General features: G+C 42.7%; 1 protein-coding gene across 3 annotated transcripts in view; it reads right to left on the bottom strand.

Moving 5' to 3' along the window:
* Window positions 1-24,193, bottom strand: part of FAM53A (family with sequence similarity 53 member A) — a 76,804-nt gene that overhangs the window by 35,675 nt on the left and 16,936 nt on the right. For 2 of the 3 annotated variants that reach the window (XM_078678636.1, XM_078678638.1), the window contains exons 3-4: window positions 8,149-8,203; window positions 5,874-6,667 (exon numbers count right to left, since the gene is read on the bottom strand). In XM_078678636.1, coding sequence (XP_078534762.1) covers window positions 5,874-6,667; window positions 8,149-8,203 — 849 coding nt within the window. The remainder of the gene's footprint in view (window positions 1-5,873; window positions 6,668-8,148; window positions 8,204-24,193) is intronic. The other variant, XM_078678637.1, reaches the window with a different exon arrangement.

Raw genomic sequence — 24,193 nt, 5'->3', positions numbered from 1 at the left:
CCCTCTTGTTCCCTCTGAACTGCAATGCTCCCATGGATCTTGCTGTTTCGTTATCCTTCTTAAGTTGGCTGAGTTGCTCATCAACTGTTTGTCCGAAAAGCGTACTGCCGTTGAATGGTGTGTTCAGGATGCTGTGTTGCACCTCCGGTTTGAAACCGGATATCCTGAGCCAGGCGTGTCTCCTTTCCGTGACGCCCATCATCATGAGCCTGCTGGCGGTGTCTGCCCCATCCAGGGCCGTCTTAAGGCAAGAATTTGCAGCATTCTTCCCCTCTTCAATTAGCTTTTCGGCTTTCTGCTTGGCATCCTGGGGCAAGTCCTTCACCAACTGCCCCAGTCCCTCCATGATTTGGTACATGTGTCTGTTTACCAGGGCGTTGGAATTAGCCATGCGCCAGTGGGTCGCGGCATTCCGTTCGATCCTTCTGCCCACCAGATCCATCCTTTTGCTCTCTTTATCCGGTGGCGGGCCCGAGGTAGTGGGTACGTTAGCCCTCCTCCTTGCTGTGGCCGTGATAATGGAGTCTGCGGAGACCGTGCCCTGAATGTAGGCCGGGTCCTTTGCGGCATGCTTGTACTTCTTCTCAGTTCTGGGAGTTACTGCCTTGCATGTTGCGGGCTCCCTGAAAGCTTCCTTCCCCTGAGCCAAGACGCTCTCGAGCATCGGGAGGAACTGGCTCCTCGTTTGTGTTGGGAGCAATGTTTCCAGAAGGAAGTCTGCTTTCTGCTTCTCTTCGTCGAGCTTGAGCTTGAAAGCTGCTGCGGCAGATTGTATCACCGCGTTGTAGGCCCCGATGTCGTCCGGCGGCGAGGGCCTCGAGGGGTAGGTGTCGACCACCTCCTCCGGGCTGTCGGTGTCGACATCGATGTAATCTACCTCCTGAAGGTCATAGGGCGCCGACTCTGTGTCTGTCCTGCCCTCATCTTCCTCCCCATAGCTGTAGCTCTCGTGGGGATTCTCGTACTCCTCCTGGTCGTCGAACACCTCGACGTCCTGGTCTTGCTCGGTGACTTCGGCGACCTCTTCTTCTTCCTCCTCGACCGCCTCCAGCACTGGTGGCTTGGTCTTGTGAGGGATCGTGAAGGCCTTCATCCTTGCGTCGAAATCTTTTTTCCGCTGCATGAAGTTCTCCATTTCTGCCTCGAGGCGCCTTCTTTTCTTTTCCATCTCGGCCGCGTGTTCCGCGTCGGATGGTTCCGCCGCTCTCTTCGACGGATGGCTCGTCGCCGTGCCTCTCGGAGTCGAAGTTTTCGACGTCGAACCGGATATCGGGTCTCTGGTCGTCGTCGACAGTTTCGGGTCTTTCTCCCTCGTCGATCGATCCTTTTCGGGGACGATTTTCGACGTCTTCTGCTGATCAGCAGCTCTCGGCGCCGGGGACTCCTTCTCTGAGGATCCGCTGGGCCTGGGAGTAGTCGCGGACGCCGCCTTTTTTGGCGTCGGCGCTTTCGGGGTCTTGCCCTCGATTTTTCGAGACTCAGAGTCTCTCGGGTTCTTGGGGGCCGAAGAGTCTCCTACCTTGTCAGAAGTCTTCGTGTAATCGGTCTCTACGACCGTGTAGCTGTCGTCTTCGGCGGCAGCGTTGTCTTCTTCCTCGGAGGACATCCCCAGCTCGTAGAGCGACGGGGTCGGGGCCTTCCCCTGCAGGGCGGCGTGTGCTACCCTCTGCCTCTCTCTCACACGAAGGGTCTTCGGGGTGAAGGCGGAACAGGCGTTGCAGTCTCCGCTTTCGTGGTCCACCGGTAGGCAAAGGTTGCATACCGGGTGCTGGTCCTTCTGCGCGTACTTGTGGTGGCAGTTACGGCAGAACTTGAACGGCGTGTTGTCCATCCTCGAGCGTCCAGGGCCTCTCTGGTCGCGTGTTCGTCGACGGTCGTCGAAGATCTGGATGGAAAACGCCTTATCTTTGCTTGTCTTTCGTCGGTGAAGTCCCCTGGAGTCTTCAGATGACTTCTCCTCGTCTTTTCTGTATTTTCTTTCTTCTTTCTCCAAAAATGTCTGGAGCCCAAACGGGAACGATCCAGACCCGACCGCGGAAAAAAAGAATCTGAAGATGGCGCCCAAGAGTGGGAGCTTCCGCAGGAAGCATGCCGACGTCACCGGAAATACACCCAAAGGGGGTGTGACGCCGACGCCCACCTGGGCAAAGAGAAAAAAAAAAAAAAAAAACAAAGAAAAGACTACGAATCCGGACCCAACCACAAGACCGCGGAATAATGCACAGCATAGTGAATCCAGAAAGATTCACGCTGCAAAACTTCAGCTCTCAGATAGTAAACGCCTTATGTACAACAGTCACACAATTACTAAGATTTAACTTCAAAACTTTTGCTCCCCACTGACAGAGAATGCTATATATGCCATTCAGTAAAGCCATGAAGCCAGTATGCAGGTGCAGACCAGCCTCTAGTTTGCGGCATAGGGCGGGGGGGGGGGGAATCAGATACAAAGATTAGACCAGCTGTACATCATGCCACTGCTTTATACAAAAAGCTGAATAGCAACAAATTCAATTACATTCGTTTATATACAAATAAAGATGAAAATGCCACAAAGGTAATATCAGTACCTCAGAAAAAAGATTAGATTGTTCATGTTCAGATCCATGGTGAACGAAGAGCAAAAAGTAGTAACTGGTAGATACTATGTTGCAAAGAGAGAATAAAATAGTGAATAAAGCCAGGTGACTGCAGTCTGGTTAGATTTTATTGTAAGGAGTCAGTTCTTCGAAAATATCCATCGAATTAAATTTGCATATACACAAGTATCCTAACTCACTCAAAGAAACTAGCTGGTTGCTGGTGGGAGATCAGATGGCCGATGTGGCCATTTGAGGTCTTGTCTTACCAAAAAGGAGAAGAAAAAAAAGGACTTCTGAATCAATTGCACATAAAAAATGTGCAAGGTGATTCAAGACTACCTATGCGCATCAACAAAACAATTAACAGAAAAAGTTAGACCGTTTAAAGAACCACTAACCTTTACAGAGAAGTCCATTCAGAAGAAAATTATGCACGCAAATCAAACCAGTCTTCCGGCCAAGCACACACGAGCCAGAAAGGTGGGCATGCTATTTCCATTGGCACATTTCTAGATACAGTAAACATGCCTGGTCAAAGAAGATGGGCCACCTATAAAGACTCTAAACACCTTCAGGTTACAAGCTCGACCAGACCGCACGTGTAGGAGAGCATTCGTTATAGCGGGTTGTGCCAAAAGAGCAGATATTTTCCGCTGCAGCAAAGATGGAGTGCAGCTGACCAGCATACGAAAGCGAGCTTGTGCTGAAGTCCAAACACAAATCACCATATGGTGGAGGGTCACACTTGCAGTCCGTATAAAACATGGTGCAGTGTAGTTAGGATACACTTTCCACAGACCAAAAGTGCTTAGACAATGGTCTCAAGCAGATGTAACAGTAGGTGGATATCCCGGGGGCAATTTGAAGGGCAACCGTCTACGTGCAAGCTATGTCGCTTCACATTTGGTAAATTGATTTGTTAAATACCAGATGCACCATCTACAACTAACCCACTCATTTAAGTAAGAAGCACGGCCAATTTATAGGTTATCCACAGACGATACATGCAAAGCAGTCAAATCTTTTGTTCGGCAACAAAGCAGCACAGCCAGAATTACAAATTACTTCTACTGTAACTTCACAATAGGTTTTAAAAAAACTAGAGTCAAAAGCAGCCTAACATAAATGTAGTTTTGGAAAAACACACTGGCTAGAATGGGATACTTTGTCCTCAAGATTATCGCAAAATCCAACAGAAGCTGCAGAGGGTTTAATACATGCAGTGCCGACCATTTTCAGAAAACTGCTCGTCCACTGTGTGTTCGTAAGGACAAGACAATTACAGACAACACAACAAATCATAGAACTTCAAAAATCCTCAAATTAAAAAGAGAGTAGTGTTGGAAGTACAACATAGGAAAGACAGAGGACTTTTTGGGCAGTACATGGCCACCTAGGACAGAAATCAGAAGCAGGGGTGGTTCAATAACAAATAGTTTTTCAGAACCACTGCAGGTTCATCAAGCATCTTCACGGTTGTCAGTTTAAGAAAGTTCACAACCATCTGCAGCAAACAAGTGTCTAGGAGGCAATTCACATTCATCACCCAGGACTATGGAAGTAGACATCACTGAGGTACTGCAAACTCCCCCAACGTCTTTACACATCATCATAATCAGATAACACAAGTTCCCAAAGGTTCCAGACTTCAATTAGGCTTACAGGACCCTAAACACTGAAACAGTCGGTGGTGCTAGAGTTGTGAGAAGGGCCTAGAGCACTCCTTGTGCCTATGGAAGGTGAGTGGAGGACGCCAGACAATAAGATAACAGGAGTTATCACTATTCAGACTCATGACCTGTAGATCAGTGTCGATAATGGGTGTTAAGGCAAACTCAGGTTTCCATGCTTCCATGCTGAGGACAGCAAATTGGGCAATTGCTATGGTTTAGGTTTAGAAACAGAGCAAGTGTGGCAACAGTGCTACATACAAGTCACATTACAGGAACTAGTAAATTACTTGGTCTACCAACTTTCCTTGTTTAAAATTTTAAGTACACTATAAAATTAGTCGGTCTATGAAGCACGATATTGCATCTAAGCATTTAGCCACTACATCTCAACAAAAGGCAATCTTCTGCACAGAAGCTAAATAACCTCCAAGTTACCTAAAAGGTAATTACTCCCTCCCCACAAAGAATTTAAACTGGTTCTTTGGAGATCAGATGCAAATTTAAACTGGCCTGCATGCAGCTGCACAGCTCACTTACCGTTTACTTGGCAACAAACTGAAGGTTCAGTCTTAAATGCAAATCTATCTGCATACTGAAAGCTCCAAAACCTAATACGAGTCTACCTACTCTAGAATTCCTAATCAGTAAATTTTTTCTAAAACTACTCTATATACTTTTGTGAGATCTCAAAAACACACTCTTCCTAGATTCCTCATATCCACCAACATGTTCTAGTATAGGTTTTGTGCCAGATAAAGATGAAGGGTATTAGATTGCTGGTCACAGCTTCTACAGTATTCGATGCATGGGGCCAAAACCAAGGATGTCATTCTGTCAACAAAATAAACCCTGCAACTTCCACCATCTACTTAAAGTATAGCATAAAAATTAAGTGTTACAACAAAATAACCTAGTTTGGAAGTTGAATGGCACGTTTGGCTATTTTATAACAGGCTGAATTTTCTAAGAAAAATGCATCACATTTTTAAATTTCCCTTAAAAAAAAAAAAAAAGTGTAGTCACACTACTTTATCTAGAATGTTTGGTTAGACCATATACCCGAGGAATAATGCCCAACAGTGGGCTGAAGAAGAAAGGAACCAGAACACATGCACTAACCGCTTAACAGCTTAGTCCATTCAAATAAATCGTTGCAATCCATTTGTTTTTCAAACTATGCACATTTTTTCCTCCAAGTTATTCAGTCTGTTCCTAAAAGCAGTGATCTAGATGGAGACTTACTGCTTGCCCATGAACTGTAATATAAACAACTGAGCTTAGTTCCTCCTTAATTAAAACCCTACTTCTGGTGCCTTCCAATTTCAAAAGCTACTCAAGAAAACATAAGAAATGGGGAGTCTATCTACCTTAGGGATGATCTTACTTTTTTTTGCAATATTATGTTCATAGCCAAAATAGACAGATGAGTCTTCCTAACAGGACAGTTGATCGCTATACACACTCAATTTAAGCGCTGGCAAAAAGTCCATCAACGGCAGCAGAAACCACCACCTAAAAATCACAGCAGGTTCTGTTTAATTGATAAGCCCCTGTTGCATACTTTTGAAAACAACTTTCATGTAAATACTTTTTGAACGCTGGACAAGAGGAGACTTACCAGTGTCATTTTAAAAAAGTCTAAAGAAGGACGGTTCCACCGGACATCTTCTTCGCGCCTGCGCTTTAGTCTGGTTTTCCTTTCATTCAGCACACATGGTTGTGAACGGCATCTGAGCAAGCCCTGACGACGGCTCAGCTCTGGCGTCGAGGTGGGAGTGCTATTTGCTGAAGGCAAGAGGTTGCCAGTCTCCGTAATGTGCTCCTGGGAAAGAGACAGGCGACGCCTTGGATTAAAGTCAAATGGTCCTCCAGAATTCCATCTTGAGCTTGTGCTTCCCTCGCTACTGTCCACAAAGCCGCTACTTGCAGATGAAGGCCTCGGAACTGGCGACGTATCAAAGCCAGTGATGGTGAACATACTACTCGGTGACAGCACATGTTGTGGAAGGCTAATGCTGGTGCTTCGCTGAAGAGTAGCGTTCCCATGACTGTTGGAACGCTGCAAGGTGGCACTGCCCCCACTGTTGCACCGCCTCTTTGACACAGGAGTCCAGACCTTTGAACTGCCAGGTTTCCATGGGGACCTGCAGCGGGCTAGCTCATCAGGCTCCGAGAGAGACCTGCAGTGCCGTTTTGTGGGAGGAGCCAATGGCTGGCCAAGGCTCTCATTGAGGTTGAGATCACTGATCCAGCCTGACACAAGGGATGTGTGGGAGGGTTCCTGCCACTGCAGACTCACACTGTTTGCTCGGCCCATGCTGAATGGGCATGATGGGAAACTGAAAAATGAATTCTTGTTCACCTCAGACCGTAATGGATAATTCCCATGTAGAATCTTCCAAGGGCTGTCTTCTAAAAAGCAGAATGTAAGCACAAGGAAAGGAAAGCAAGAGAAACATTAAGTTAGCACAGAGAAGTAGTTCTATATACACAGTACATAGAAAAGTATGACAATTGTGGCTGACAATTTTATATGGACATCAATTGCAACAGGCAAAAAAAAACTAACAAAGTATCTGTACAGTCTATACAAATATTTTTTCAACCCCCAATGCAATAAGCATCCGATCTCCTTTGTTCCCTCTTAGCCCAGTAGGTTTATGTGTTGGTGTTCCCAACTTTTAGAAGCTGATCTTTAGGATACACAAGATATTTATTTAAAAAAGGTACTGCAGACATCTGTCCAGGGAAATAATATCTTTATAAAGAGGGGTAGCGCGGGACATAGATATTTTTAGTAATGATTTAACAATGCAGCAGAATCGTGAATAAAACAATTCTACACTGCACTAAGATGAAGCCAAAAGGTTTGTGAACTCTTCATTCTGGAATGGGGGAGGGGTGTACGATTTTGCTGTTCAGGAGCATACCAGTTGCTAAAAAAAAATAGGACAATCCAACTGAAGGAAACACTTCTTGGAAGAGGAATGAAGCTATTCATTCTGGCAACTAACTACTCTCTGTACCCAAAACTTAAAGCACGTATTCCTTCCAAATTAGGATTCCAGGATAAGGCAGACACCTGTAGGGTTGGGATTTTTGTTTTAGTGCTGCATATCGTATTATGCTATATTTGCATTGATTCACAGGACTGTCACTCAGCTTACGATTCTCTGAAAGCAGTGAAGTATGCCTGAAAAATTCAATCAGCCAAGACATTGGTCTAAAATGTACCCCTGTTGAAATAGATGATCACATTTGAGAAACTGTACATCGACTGGAAAATTGGTTTATTTTTCTAACATATGCAGTATCAAACATATGCATGAGGTACTTTCAGCAAAATTACCATTACTAGAGTACTACTGTCTAGATTCTGTGTAGTTGGACCGTGTGGACTAAATAATGTCAATACTGGTCAAGAAAATCAAAGGTAACTTCCATGTAGATAGTTAATTAGCAAAAGCATTTTTTGGTCCAAGTGAATCAAATGAGACCCCCTCAAACAAAATGGAAGCCTGAAAATCCATCAGAAGCCTTGCGTGGAAAAAAACTGTAGCACAATGACCCCACTGTCGACATTGTTGGCAGCTAGTAATGGTTGAAAGGTGGGCCAGAAGCAGCAGTATGAGTTTTTGGCAGCTACAGGCAAAGATCAGCTGCTGTATTTGCAAGAATTAGAACTCAAACCCTGTACGTCGGGTTGGACTATGCAAGCAGGTCCAAGCACAAGGCTAACAACCAGAGAGTAGGCTGATGAAAAAAACAGCAAAGGGAGGAAAAAAAACAGCATGCGCCCTCGGTGTCCCGTGTTCCCATTTGCAAACGAAAAGGCTTCAATTTTCCATATTACCCTGACAAAAACATTGCTACAGGTTTTTCATAGGACTTACCATCGATTTCGTAAGGGAACAAGCTGCCACTTTTGTTCAGCTTCTCAGATGAGTGCTGAAATTAACCAGAGAAAGAAGTTTCAACACCATACAATAAATACATGGTGTGAAAGACACTGAACATACCACCCTAGGCATGGATTCTTTCCTTCGGATGCACAGGTATTCATCACAGTTTCCCAAAAGCAAGTAAATCTCTCAAGTATACTAGATTACTTCACTTTCCCATTCCCCTCCCAATCTACCACATCATTTGTGGCACCTCATGACATAGGCCATACGCGGCTTGGGAAGGTGTTTAGGGAGCGCTCGGACATCCATAAACTACATTTCAACCACAGCATACAGTCATAGTGATCTATAAAATATAAGAGCATGGCACACTCATTGCCCCTCGAATACCTTCAGTGAAACGTACAATGTTGCTTGCACCTAGCTTTTTTAATAAGTTATTAAATAAAAGCTGTTTCACAAAATGACTAACAGTGCAGTTCCATATGGCGAGATACACTGATATACACAAAACGCTTTGCCTGAATACATTACTGCTGACCAACCAAAGAATTCGTTAGCTCTAAAGCTAAAACCAGGAAAACTCAGTAGTTCATGGATAGTAGAAGTAATTAATTGCGAGCTAGTCAGGTTGCTCTACTTGATTAAGGCTCCTTTTGAAAAGCTCTCTTTGGACATTGTTTTTTTTATCAAGCCAAGAAAGATAATATTGTTTGGAGACTTCCTTTCTGTAGATACCATTTCAGTGCTAAGTAAACATCCTTGGGCTGAAAGCATTTAAGTTATTTACAGACCTAGTGCAACTGCCTTGCAGTAAACCTTTGGACTAACGCATACAGCCGAGATGTAGGAAGTTCAAACCAAGCAGGCCATCAGAATTTACTGCAAGAAAATTAGGCAGATGCATTCAAACTACGGTTTCTTAGGACTTTGAATTTACCATTCTCCCTTCCGTTCTTGTGGACAGTTCCTTAATTCATTCTCTAAATTAAATCCGCTCTCCAACCTCCGATGTAGGAATGAGTCCTACTTCAAGCAGTCCAATGCAAATGAATGCCTCATGCACTGTGCACATTGCCTGTAAAACCACATAGGTGTAGCATATCAAACTATTCCCCCACCCTCAAGAAATCTATTGCACGATTCACGAGTAGCTGTTTTGCATATACTTACACATGCATGAAACAGATCAGATTCCAGCCACGTTGTGCCCTTCATAAGGGTACACAAACATGCTACACCAACTACAACTCTGCTATTGAGGACCAGACTGCATTGTCGCAAAAATACAAAGCATTAGCCCAAGTAGGTCTGATAAGTATGCATTTCACATCAGCAGCATACTGACATTAGCAAGTCTTGCATAGCGAACAAGACTCCTGCAACTGACACCATGCGACCTTAAGGATATACAAGTTACCATTCACTTCATGATGGCCAACATGTACTATGACTGGCCACATCTTGAACAACCACCACAGTTGCCAATAACAGTGGTCTATTGCTAGATTACTAGTCAGTCATTAGAATGGTCATAGGATAAGATATTACCTCAGCATGTTGTCAATGGGGTACGAAGTTTACTTCAGCTACACTAAGAAATGGATAACTATCATAGCATGGCAATGCCAGAACATCCATTTGATATACTTCAAACAAGCATACTAACTTGTAGAGCTGGCACCATGGATCCATTCCTTTGAGTGCCATGAATTAAGGACTATGACGATTCAGCTCATGATAGTGCAGAAACAAGGAAGCTTTACAGGCCGCAAAATAAAGTTAGGGAGAGGGAATGGAATCAGCCAAAATCTGGAAAGAAACTTCAGAACTAATTTTATATTGAAGGAAAAATTGACCAGGTGTGAGAAGCCAGGATATATGGCATGAAGGCTTCAGGATTATTCTTGAAAAAGCAGGAGAAAGGCTGGTATGTAAAGGCCAAGGATTTTATAGAGCAAGGAACACACCTGGACAGTGGACACACGCTCTTTTGTTTGTGGCAGGAATAAGCTGAAAGGCAGAGGTTAAAATACAGCCCGACAGAGGTGCTTGGTCAGCTGGTAATAAAAAGATCTGGATAAGCTAGGGATCACAGTGGAGTAAGGTTTTGTGAACTTGACAGTTGCATCCCAAACTGGGAGTCAGTGGACGAGTGCTGGGCATTCCAATTCCATTAGGTTGCAGGATAAGCAAATTATCTTGTTCTGGACCAATAACTAGCACTGGATCCAAGTAATTGATTTTTGAAGGAGTAAAGTTGAAAAGTAGACTGATGCCACTTTGTAGAAATGCTCGAGAGAAAAGTAGTGTATCGGAACCCGAAATTCAAAGGAAAAAAATACATATGCAAGATTTGTAAATTGTTACCAGCCACAAACAGCTTCAGAGTAATCACCAGTACCAATACTGCTGAACTGGGTTTTAAGGCTCAATGCTTCAGGACGGTCAGAGTACATGGAGAATGGCTTAAGTGACGATCTGTACAGGTGAATGTCCGTCTGATGTGTGAAACTTAAAAGTCCTGTATATTCTAGGAATAGCTACACTAACACCACCAAGATGGTCATTCTGTAATCTGCTTTGAGAGTTTGCATTGCAAATAGGCACAGTCTTGAAGTAATTTGAAGGTTCTGCATGGTGGTTTATAGATCATGGCTGCATTTTAAAAGAGGTAGTCATGCCCACGCATCAGTCTATGCCTTCTTTGTGTTATATGAACACCATTGCCAATACAAACGTGACCACAACTTGAACGTTTTAGTGAGCTGGTCACTTAATCATGAGTACATGCAAGAACTTCACTAAGTAGCATTCGAAATCAGCTAAATCTCTGTACTTCTGCCAAGATACGTGGGCTCAATCAGGGCCTTCAAGGAGTCTGAACACCATTCAAACCAATGAATATCCATAACTCAGGAGGTTCACAGTCCATCTCAGAGTACTGTGAACACACAGCTGTTCACAGGTTGCACCCCTCCGTAGCTCATGTGACATGGAGTTGGGTGTATGACAGATGGATTGATGCAGATTTAGGTTGGAGCGGGCCATAAGTACCAACTAATATAGTTTGCTATTTGAGGTGAAAACTCCTAATGATCACAAACGTACAGAGCAATTGGAGAGGGACACCTTATCTGGTCAATAATGTACAGTAGATTGTCAAAGTCAAACAAATTACCTTGTTATCAAATATTCCATGAAAAACTAAAAAACATTAATGTGCTTGTTGCACAAAGTTACAAAACTGAATCAAATACAGTTGCTGTCAATTAAATCAAAGAAAGAGACTCTGCTTTCCACAAATGTTCAAATAGTAGAAAGGGAAGAGAATAGTAGGTATTAATGTTAGACTGATAACTTTTCAACAAGAGCTTCGTTAACAGACCAGGATTAGACATTGAGGGATACAATAGCCACGGTGTACAACATTTAAAATCCAACTGTGTGGTGATATTTTCCTATTGAAGAAGGTGGTGCGCTATTCTGCCTCCCACTGGTGTTGTGGGGGGTGAGGGGGGGGGGGACTGGTGTTGTGTGCAAGTCACCTAGAGTTTCCTTCTCCCCTTTGAGGGTAGACCCATGGCTCTTCCTCTGCCTCCAAAGGGCTGCCTTGGGTGTTGTTGCCATGCTTGGTATCCGAAATGCTGGTTTGATTGATGTCCGCTGCCCTGGTTTGCTGTTGGCCTGTTCAGAAGACTTCCCTTACTGTGGTCTTCAGAGGTTAAATCCTTCTCTTAAAGGTGCCCCTCTGTTGCAGGACTCCCATAGCCCTGGCTGTCTCATGGTCCTTTATTTGTTGAAGGGATTCATCCATCTCCCTTCCAAACAGTGAATCTCCTGTGAAGGGGTTGTTAATTGAGGTTTGGACCTCTTGCTTGAAGCCTGAGATTCGGAGCCAGGCATGGCTTCTTAACGTTACGCCTGTGCAGATTTGTCTGCCGGCTGTATCTGCTGCATCTTTGGGGTGATTTCAGGCAGTGGTTTGCTTTGTTTTTTCCCTCCTGTATGATGGATTTTGCTCTTTTCATGCTCTTCTAGGAGCTTGTACATCAGTTCTTCTATGTCGTCCCATTGTTGGTGGCCATAACTGTTGAGGGCATTGTAGTTTGCAATGCACCCTTGCGTTGCTGCCTCATCCATTTTTCTCCCCACCATGTCCATCCTTTTGCTTGCTTCCTATGGAGGTGGACCAGTGGAGGAGTGAGCTTTGCTCCTTCTTGCCGTGGTGACAATGGAGGTTACCCATTTTGCTGAGGCAAGCTCCTTGAAAGCCTATTTGCCCTGGTCCATGGTGGCATTGAGAGGTATTGTGTCCCCTTGGTGGATGTTGTTAAAGTCTCCGAGGAAGCAGGAGTCTCTCCTTTAAGGAGACCCCCCCAAAGGTATCAGCTGTTCTCTTGACGCTGTTGTAGAAGGATAGCTACAAACCTCTTCTGGGCTTTGAGTGTAGAGGTCGGTCCATTCTTCCTCGAAAGTCCCAGAAGCTGGCTCCTCTTCTGGAGCGTTGAGCTCCTCTTGGTGAGGTTTGGGGGTTGCTGGACCTTAGAGTGCATCTTCCTCCTCTTCGGCGTATTCAGCAGAGACGGCAGGTTTCGTGGGAATTCTGAATTCCTTCACGGCCGCCAACGCTTTGTTGGAGTGCCGCCATTTCTGCTTCCAGGCCTCTTTCTCCACTTCGAGGGCCCTTTTGGTTTCCGAGGCCAGGGAGATCCTCTTCTTGGGTGTGGTGGATTCTGCCTCGGAGGGAGGCTGTGGTCTTTCCCATCGTTGCCTCTCGTGAAACACCTGTCTTCATCAATTTCAATAATCTTCCCATGTCTGTATCCCTGGGATGAGGCCCATAGGTTTAATTTGATCGCGGCTGACTCGGTCATATTTTCTTCGACACCTGGGCTGCCTTTTGCGCCTTCTTTTTGGGGCCCTTGGTTCCCGACGGGTGAGGATTTCTTACCTTGTCCCTTTTCTCTGTGTCAGTGGCGTAGCTAGGTATATGTCACCCACAGTGCCCGTAAGAGTGGTGGAGGGAACTGGGGGGCTGCTGGCTAACAAATCCTGTGTTGGCTGCCACCAAAGGTAAGAGCTCAGGCAACAAAGCTCATGCTGCTGACGGTGGACCCCCCCCCCCACACCCTTGCTACGCCACTGCTCTGTGTCCTTCGTCGACTTAAAGGATCACCGCCTGACCCCCTCCCCACACCCAACCTGCGTGTCAATTCTACAGCCACTCCATGGTCGTCCTCTTTGTTCGAGAGGCACAAGTCCCTTAGCGATGGTGGTTTCTGGATTTGGAGCATGACTGTGTAATGGTCGTCCCTCTGCTTTCAGCGTGCCTCGAGAGTCTTTAACATGAACACCGAGAATGCCTCGCAGTCGTTATCCTTGTGATCCCTCCTCAGACAGGTTGCAAACGCTGTGTGGATCGCATTGTGCAAACGTGGTGGCACTATGGGCAAAATTTGAAGGGGGTATTTTCCATGGCCCCTACCATGCCCCCTTTTGCAACATCTGCATTGTTTCTCCGTTAGTGTTCCAGACTGGTAAAAAGTATCCTCAGGTCTCTTTCTCCAGTGTCCTCAGTCAACAACTGATGGTTTTATCACTCAAATTCCTTTTTTTTCCCCCCTCGAGGATTTTGTTTAAAACTTTGCTTCCAGGCCCAACGGTGGAAAAAAGAATCTGAAGATGGCTACCACGCACAGGAACTTCCGGGCCACTGTCTGAAGTCACACAAGGGATGGACTAAGCACCAAATTGTGGTGGTACATTTTTCTAGTGTGGCCTTGCGTCTGGTAAGCTAGAAAACTGACATTTCTCCCATTTTTAAAGGCAAATCGTGTTAAAAACACCACATTCAGTTGCTCAGGAGAAGGCACTGGGTTTCAGAGACCCTGTCGTTCAGCTGAGGATCTCGCCAATAAACTTTGCACGCATACTCTATGAAAGGTGCTGTCACCGTTGCGGCCCAAGAAGACGTCAGAGGATTTGCAGGCTCAAGTTTGTAGCAATCGGTAGAGATTAAAGGCAGGTTTGTTAGCCTTTTAGTACTAGGAATTTACTATTCATCCAAGTTCCTAAAAAAACTTGAGTAATGGGGAGCTAATTTATCTATTAGCATCTCTTGTGGTGTAGGTTAGTGTCAGAAAGAGTTCTAAAAGGAAGGATTTCCACATCCATAAATCCTACAGAGGCTCTAGCATGCCTTAAGGGGTCTCAGATTCATAGTCTAGTAATGAATAACGCTGCCAAATGCCATTTGGCCTTCACTGTGCAAAGAACAACACACAAGCCAAAGGGGTTAGAACAAGTCTGCTCCACCAGTACTGTTCCTTCAGAAATTTGTGATTCTTGTTAAAGTGTTAGTCTTTGTAAAACCTCAAGGATTGCCTTGTGACAGAAGCCGAAAGAGGACAAAGACGTAAAATATGCACAAGTTTAAACTTATTGGTTTTCTTCTACTCCAGGTGCAGAAGATCATCCCAGCAGAGCAGACCCCTGCATTAAGTTCAGAAATGAGGGAGATAAAAAGGATGATGTAAGAAACATACAAGAGATAAATCAAAGATCTCAAAATGAATATGTAGTGTAAAATTGGTTATTTGCAGTGCCTAAAACACTTTGCTCATTTGCAGTCTTCGTCAAAATAAACATTGGAAAGCTGGATTTATGGATGACATGTAAACATTGGAGTCCATGCCTGTAAAGTAATGCAAGCCTTGTAGGTAAGGGATTCACACTGTATGACAAGTTGTCTGAAGCATAATCCAGGAGTACCGGAGTAGTGCAGTGAATAAAATGGCCAGTGTCTAGGTAATAGCCATAAAACCTTAAGGCATTCGAAGCAGAACCCAGAGTTCAAGGTCCTGCAACTGGCGGGAGCCTAAAACAACAAGACGGGGGCACGCCTTGTGTGTGCTAGGCTCAATTTTGTATGGTGCACTGAATGTGCTGATTTTAAGCATTTGCCAATGAAGCACGATTTGTTAGAAGTTACAGATCACAAGTTACAGATCGCACAACTGCTGGGCATCACTGGGCTGTCAGACTTAAACTGCAGGCAGTTTACGGAGGTGCAATAACCCTAGGCAGCAAAGAAGCCACTGAAACGATCCACATGCAGAGACTCAAAACAAGTCCCTGGAGGTCGGCACAGAGCAGTTAAAATAACCCATCGAAAAATCCCATTGCTCTTGGGTCAATAGAAAAAAAACATAAAACCGAAGAGATCCAGGTGGCAGGATTTGTACGCAAACACCCCATGGCTCCTAAATCAGTGGTCTGCACAGGCTCCAAGCCACTCGCATATAAGCTTCCAAGACACACAATGACCCCACCTATTCGGTTTGCCCACTGGTTAGGTCAGTGTATTCTCAAGGGGGAAATAACCTGTGCTCCTAGACACCAGATAAAAGCTATCTAGCGAACATAATCAGCATAGTTGAGCGTTTTAAGAGCTGCAAGCCAAACAGAAGGGGGTCCCATATCCCCGAACTGTTTCAGTCTCACTGACAATCAATTGTCTTTAATTGTTCAGCAAACAGAAGCAACATCGCTGTAGTATGTTAGTAATTTAGGTTACCTTCCCTTTAAAATAAATGTATTCTTTGATTGTGATTAAGTTCTACATTCCAGCTAAATTGTAATGGAATGTTCTTTGTAATACTGTTGGTCAGTTCCCTGTTGGATGCAGACCAGACCAGACGTGCTTTATTTATCGGAATAAATCTACATGAATGGTTTCCTTCTCTTCACAAAATACTACATTTTACTGGCGACGATCGGGATGCGATGACATGAAATAAAAGGAAGAAATAGATTTTTTTTCCTTCAACAAATCCAAAACCACGCTTAAAGGATTCCTTACTTCAAAACAAGACAAGCGGCTGATCTAATTTCATCTACCTTCGCAACAAGAACTGTGAGTAATCGTTTTTAAAGGTTTTTTGTACACAGAACACTACGCTGTTAAAGGTATTTACCTTCAAGCGTTTCCGTCGTTGCTCACACCGCATTCGTGCGCGCGCCTCAGCATTCCAATTGGCGCTTAGCAACGCTTCCAGATTCTGCTTTGCATGCGCTAGTGCTACGTCAGAGGTCAGACAACGTGACCCCATGTAGCGTGTACGTGCCGCCATCTTGGATTTCTGCAGTAAAGCACGTCTGACTTAAATTCTTTGTGATTTTCATTCACAACCTTGATTACTTCACAAGTAAGTTGCTATATTTATTTTTCTTCAAAACGATAACCTTAGTTTTCTGTGATACATTCTATAGACTTCTTGCTTCTGGAATTTTGGTCTATTTTCTTTTTATACTTTCAACATGAGTAATACTGACGAACAGTCAACCAACAGTGCTTCATCATCTTCTTCTTCATGCATCAATATCAATATAAGCACACCTAAAGAGTTTTTAACTTCACCTGGCGATCCTATAATTAAATGGGATGAGTGGAAAAACTATTTTTTAAATTACATCGCCACTCTAGAGGATAATGTTGGTATTTTGTCATCTGATAGAAAATTGCGAATGTTATTACACAGTCTCGGACCAGAGGGACTCAGAGTATTTGATCAAATGCAGAAACCTGAAAGATCAGGAGATTTTGACAAGTTTAAGGCAGCATTATCCGATTTGACCGAACACTATTCACCTACTGTCTGCATTGGCGTCACGAGACGCGCCTTTTTCAAACGCAAACAACTTCAGAATGAAACTGTCGAAGAATATGTTTCTCAACTAAAAATTTTAGCTGCTCAGTGCAAATTCGGAGTTTTGCATGATGATTTGATCAGAGATCAAGTCGTGTGTACTAAAAACAAAAACATTCAAGACAGACTCTGGATCGAAGGTGAATCTAGTCTCAAAGATGTCATTACTTTATTAAAAAAAGCAGAACTATCTGACAGAAGTTCAAAGGCTTTGTCAAATCAATTAGAATCTTCTACTCACACCGTCAGCAACATTTCTGACAATAAAAGAAACAATGTATATTCCAAAAAGAACAAGAAACCACAGACCAACAAGAATTTTCAGCCAAAGTCTTCAAGCTATAAATCATTCAATAAGACTAAATCTAACAGGAACAGTTCATTTTCTTTTGCATGTTATCGTTGTGGTGACAAAAACCATAATGCTAGCTCTGAAAGTTGTCCAGCTAGATCTGCAAAGTGTTCCAATTGTGGTGTAGTTGGCCACTACGCCAAAGTTTGCAACAAAAAGTCCTATCAACCTCCTAAAGTGACTTGCATAACTGATTCTTCTTCTGACTATGACTCGGATATAAATATTTCTTCACCCAATTCTACTACAAATTTACAATGTAATGTTGTTATGATTGTGAGGGAGGATGAGAGAAGCAAGCCTTTATGTATTGTAAAATTTGGAGGTATTCCTTTACAGGTAGCTGCTGACTCAGATCTCCGTTTACTATTATCAACAAAAGAATATGGGAGAAAGAATTAGTAAATGAACTTGGTCCTCATTTAGAACCCAGTGATATTCTTCCGGAAAGCTTCACTGGTAACACTATTGAAATGTTGGGTTTTCGCTCATTAGTTTTTGAATTTAAACACCGTACTGCATTTTGTAAATTGTACATTGCCATTGACGGTCCTTCTGTATTAGGCTGGAAGGATCAAAGATCCTTACATATTATTCTTGATCCCAACAGTGATGAACAAGTTCTAGTTACCGGTATTAGTGAAGATACCAAGAATTGGGTTCTCAAAGAATTTCCCAACGTGTTTTCAGGTAAGATTGGAAAATTCAAAGGTTTTTCTCATCGCATAAGATTAAAAAGCAACGCTGTACCTATAATTCATAAGGTACGGAATATACCATTCATTGTTAGAGAAGAAGTGAAAAGTGAATTGTCAAAGTTACAAGATAGCGGGATTATAGAACCTGTCGAATCTGCAGAGTGGATTTCTCCATTGGTCGTAGCTAGACGAACCAATGGAAAAATTCGCTTATGTATTGATCTAAGGAACCTCAACAATAATATAATTGTAGATCAATATCCTTTACCAAGGATTGACGAAATGTTATCTTTAACTCGTGGAGCAAAACACTTCTCTACACTTGATTTATCTTCAGCGTATCACCAAATTACTTTACACCATTCTAGTCGTGACCTGACTGCATTTTGTACTCCTTTTGGATGTTTTCGTTTTCGCCGTATGCCATTCGGACTAGCTTCCGCGGCTGCGGTGTTTCAACGACTTATGTCACAACTGTTTGGTGACATGTCTGGTGTCATCTTCTTCCAGGATGATATTCTCATCTTAGGGAAAGATGCGTCCCAACATGATTCTAGATTAAGAAAAGCTCTGAATGTTCCAAATGACAGATGTCTTACTGCTGAAATTTCAAAGTGCAAGTTTTCTGAAGATAATGGTGTATTTAGGTCACGAAATCAGTGCCCAAGGAATAAGACCAAAAACCAAACTAGTTAGCGCTATTTTGGATGCACCTTCTCCTAAATCCAAGGATGATTTAAGATAGTTTTTGGGTTTGGCAGAATTTCTCAAAATTTGTCTCTAATTTTAGTGAAAAAACTTATCCGATGAGATGTCTTCTGAAGAACAAAGTTCCTTTTACCTGGTCTCAAGAGTCAGCAATCATTTGAAACTATAAAAAAGGCTGTATGTTGTGCTCCCAATTTACAAGGATTTGATCCCATTGCTCCCACATTCGTCACTACTGATGCTAGTTCTAAAGGCTTAGGAGCGGTTCTGACTCAGGTTTCTGAACATGACAAGGAGGTTGTAATAGCTTTTGCCTCAAGATCACTTACCCCTACTGAAGAAAAGTATTCAGTAATTGAGCGTGAGACTCTTGCTGTTTGGGGATTAGAACATTTTAGGAAATTTATTTGGGGTAAATCAATTTGTGTGAGGACTGACCATAAACCTCTAACAAAGTTATTGACCACTCAAGGTTTGTTCAAAGCCACCGCTAGAATTGCAAGATTGTCTATGCGCTTGCAAGATTTTTTGTTCGTTATAAGTTATGTTCCTGGCGCAAAAAACATTATTGCGGATTTCTTGAGCAGATTTTCTTTACCAATCTATGTTACAGATCGTAACTCTTGGAATGACTTTTCTGTGGCAAATGTTATTACTAATAGCAACATCTTTTGACAGTATTTCTCAAGACCAGTGGTTAAAAGCTGATTCTGATGATAATGTTTTAACTGAAGTCAAATCTAAAGTTATGACTGGATGGAAAGATTTTAGCAAAAGAAACCTCAGTGATTTTTTGAGAGGTTTTTGGGAAGTCAGAGATGAACTTTCTGTTTCTGATTCATTTCTACTTAGGAGTGACAAAATAATTCCACCCATGTCTTAGGGCTCACATAATACAGTTGTCCCATGAAGGTCATCCTGGTATCTCTCGGACTAAATCCAGGGTGAGAGACCAATATTGGTGGCCTGGGATGGACAACGATATTGAGAAACTTGTCAGGTCATGTATAAATTGTGAAACTTCAGACAAATCTAAGAAAACATTCAATCCACCTTTAGGAAATGTCATTACTCCAAATCTTCCTTGGGAGGATTTAGCTATGGATATTATGGGTCCAATTAATTGGTTCAACGACAACGTGAAGTTTATCATTGTGATTGTTGACTTATTTTCCAAATGGTTTGAAATGAAAGTAGTTGACAAAGCTAACACTACTATTATTATTGAATTCATGGAGCACTTGTTCATTCAAGAAGGTTGCCCTTCTTCTGTTTTAACTGATAACGGCTCCCAATTAAAATCCAAAGAAATGCAATTGTTTTTTTACTTCAAATGGAATTAATCACAAATTAACTCCATTATACCATCCATCTTGCAATGGCGTAGTAGAGAGACTCAATAGAGTTATGAAGAGTACTATACAATTTTGTATTAATTCAGGACTTGTATGGGAGTGTGAATTTAAGAAAATGTTATGGGCATATAGGATAACTCCCCATCCCTCTTCTGGACAATGTCCATTCTCTTTAATGAGATGTCGTATTCCTTTTTCAAAAACAAATCCTAGTTGGATGAAAAGGAATGACATGTTTTTCTATGATACAGGAGAAATTAAATCTAAATTATCTTCTCAATCTAAAAACAAACTTTATCATGACAATAAACATGGTTCTAAGCCTGTCAAATTACATGTAGGAGATTTTGTCTGTATCAAGAATGCTAGGAAAGTTCCTAAAGGTCAAAGCAAGTTCAGTACTCCAAAGAGAGTTGTTAAAATTCATGAAAATTCTGTCACATTAGAGAATGGTGATAAATGGCATTTAAGTAGTTTAGCCTTAGCTCGACATCAATATGAGCAGGATTTTGTTGAAAATGATTCTCATGCTAAATCTCTGGGTCAATTTTGGTGTTTAGATTCTGACCAACCTTATGACCAACCCAATATTCAGCTTGATGCTCCTATCCAAAATTCGTCATCCATTCCTGTTCATTTCAATCCCAATACAGGTGATAATGGTATTCAAGTTGACCAGGAAGCTACATCTGCTATTAAGTCTTCTTTTGGTAGGTCTGTCAAAAGGCCAATGAAATAGAGAATTTGTTGTTTATAAATAAAATAAAAAATGTACTCTCTTTTCTCTCTATTATTTTCCATTCCCTGTGATGTAAAAAAAAATTTTTTAAAAAAAAGGGAGAAGATATGTAGTATGTTAGTAATTTATGTTACCTTCCCTTTAAAATAAATGTATTCTTTGAATGTGATTAAGTTCTACATTCCAGCTAAATTGTAATGGAATGTTCTTTGTAATACTGTTGGTCAGTTCCCTGTTGGATGCAGACCAGACCAGACGTGCTTTATTTATCGGAATAAATCTACATGAATGGTTTCCTTCTCTTCACAAAATACTACAATCGCCTGCTTTGCCGACAGTACTACTCCTGGTGATGCAGAACTAGCCTGCTCCTGCCATGACGGTAGGTTGTACAGTCACTGGAATGCTGTTGCTGCTTTGTCATCGTGTGCCCATTGGTCTACCAATAAACGGCATTTATAACAGCACAGAAACTATTCTTGCATAACTGGACATTGTAATCTCCACTAAACTGGGATGCCTCATGTGAAGTCCCCAGGCCAGTATGGCCGATTGAACAAACTGGATGGAGCCAGAAGGACGTTACACTGTCGGCATCAGGATTCTCTTCCCAGTACTGTAGTATTCCACATCACTGATCAATGGGTATACTACTTGTATAACATTGTACACAGAAAGCCTGTGACTAGCACAGTACATTGTGTTCTGTTCCTCTCAGTAATGGTGTGTAGTCATTAGACAGTTGTATATTTATTTTGTAATGAACAATGATGTTTGTGCTCCAACCTTGTACTATGGATTGAACCAGTCTGCTTTAGTTGTTCACACTTAACATTCAATTTGTTCCTAAAGTTTAAGTTCTCTCATTGGTTTCTTGCAGCATGCTTCACCAGCGCACGCGCCCTTTATTCCAATAAGGCACTGCACACTGTGGCACTCTTGATCCCACGATGGACAGTGCGCTGACCACAGATATAGCCCTGAGACTCGAATCCTGCAGGCAAGTACAAGCGTGCTGGTCATTCTCCATCTTAGAGTAGTTAATCAGCTATTTTGAAGCTCTGATTTGTTTTTTATTTATTCCTTCAGCTGCCACTCTTGATCTGTTTCACTGATAAGTCATCTAGTGGTGTTTCAGAAGAGTGACAAGGTATGCATTGCATGCTGGAAAACCAACACATTTGACTCATTTAACTAGCTCTGAGCCCATTTTTAGATTTATTTTCGATATATTCTTTAACAGCAGCTTCATCTGCCATACTGTTTCCCGAATCACAGCAAAATGGTTCTCTGATAAGTAAGTGACCCAGTAAACAATTCAGCATGCAACACTATGGGCACTACAAACGCGCGCGTTACATTTTTCACCCTCATCTCATTTAGGGTTCTCTTGAATTTACACAAATTGGTTCCTTAGCTACTAATGTGAGTGAAACCTTTTACGACACTAATTGTCAAATATAACGTTCGGCATAGGACTGGTACTAAATAACCAAGCTCCATTGATGATTTTTGTAGCGTACACACCAACAGGTGCCTCGTATGTCCTGATGGTACCCCTGGGATTAGCAGCACTATGGGTCAAATCATGCAGAGGAGTGGAATTGTTCGGGAACTACAAATCCAGATGTAGAAAAGGCATTTTCTTTGTGTTCAGACTTTTAAATGACTGTCTCGCTGGGTATTTGGTCTGCACTATATATTATTGCAGTCACTTATCTTTAACTGTGACTGCGTGGTAAATATACTGATATCCACAGTGAAATTGAAGATATTCAGTTGTTGGGATTATTTTCCTCCTGTCTAGGGAAGCATGAGAGTCCTGGATCTCTTTTGAAGACTGGCAACTGATACTCTTTTTGCTGTAATCCAGTAGGATACCCACGACACAGCAAGAAGCCTCAATATGTGACAATTGTGAATGAATTCTAGGGAGTCATGGTTTCTATTTCTAGTTCCGGTCACTGAGCAGAGTTGACTAACATGCAGACCTATGAAATTGCCAGATTGGTTGCAAGAACAATTCAAAACAGTTGTCTTCGATCATGAACCGTATGTTCTCAATAAAAAGCTGTGTGATTAATAGTCTACATCGCACCCAAACATTCCTAAATTTTGGCATCCTCAAAAAGCAGAATGTGCAGAGCAACATTAGTCTGGCATAGGTTCTGCTGCTCTCGTGTGCTCTGGTTCACAAAAGTGTACCTATGCTTTGTAGTTTCACTATAAAAAGGCAACAAAATAACCAGGTATAGTGAAATGGGCAACTTTTTAAATCACGAGTATAATTAGGGCAAACAATAAACCCGGCTCCATTAGATTAGGCATTGGGAAATAGTTGCAGATGAACAGTGAATTGAAATAGAAAAACCGATAAAGTATACAAAACATTTGGTGAAGAGCATTGCAATCCAGGTAATGGTCTACAAAAAAGTGCTGGGCATAAGCAAGTGAAAAAATCAACATGTTTATCCTGAGGGCTGCTGCAGAAACCAAAGTCACATTAATCTTGCAGCTTGCAATTTGTTAGACTAGGCATCTTTGCCTAGTCAGGCGTTTCCCTTGACTTTTTGCCTCTACCACCTCTATTTTGGATGCCGTGCCGGATTTCGTTTTAGCTAGCTTACATGCTTTGGGCACTTTGCCACTGCTGGTCAGTGTCCAAGTGCACCCTGTTTTCAATTGGTTCTCCCAGATTGGCATATGAGATTTACTGGACCAAGTGTTCCAGGGCCTGTAAATCAAATGCCACTAATGGGCCTGCAACACTGATTGTGCCACCCACATGAGTAGACCTGAAAATCTCAGACCTGCCACTGCAGAGTGTGTGCAGTTTGTTAACTACCATGTCGACCTGGCAAGTGCACCCAATTGCCAGGCCCTAATCTTCACTTTTCTTACATGTAAGGGACCCCTATGGTAGGCCAAAGGTACCCATATGGGCAGGGTGCAGTGTAGGTGAACGGTAGGAAATGTACTAGTATATGTGACATGTCCTGATGGTGAAACACGAAATTGGCAGTATTGCACTATCTGTCCCATAGGATAGAATGGGAAATACTTGGTAAGATCTTACAAGTATAACTTCCCATGGGGACAAGAGAAATAAAGTTTAGGCTGTCTGAACTCTGAATTTAATAACCCATCTTTTATTAAAGATTGTTTTTAAATAGGGTGTTCAAAAATGGCACTTTTAGAAAGTAGGCATTTTCTTGTTTTATCATTCTGTGTGCCTTTGCCGGTTTGTGGATTGACTGTGGTTCTGGAGTGACAGGGGCTGGGGATGCGCATTCACTGTAGACCGCCACATGGGTAGGGGGGGGGGGGGAGGACTAGTGTGCCTAGCCCTTCCTGGATGACTCAGCTGAGCTTAATAGACCTGTGTTCAATTTAGAGTAGTGGGAGGAGATTTCCTTTCACAGGTCTCCCTTGCACAATGCAGTCTCCAACCCCCTGTGGTCATACTGCAC

This window comes from Lissotriton helveticus, chromosome 2_2 (genome assembly GCF_964261635.1).
Source record: "Lissotriton helveticus chromosome 2_2, aLisHel1.1, whole genome shotgun sequence".
NCBI lineage: Eukaryota > Metazoa > Chordata > Amphibia > Caudata > Salamandridae > Lissotriton > Lissotriton helveticus.
The sequence above is the reverse complement of the archived record's forward strand: the minus strand, read 5'-3'. Positions and strand labels throughout refer to the sequence as shown.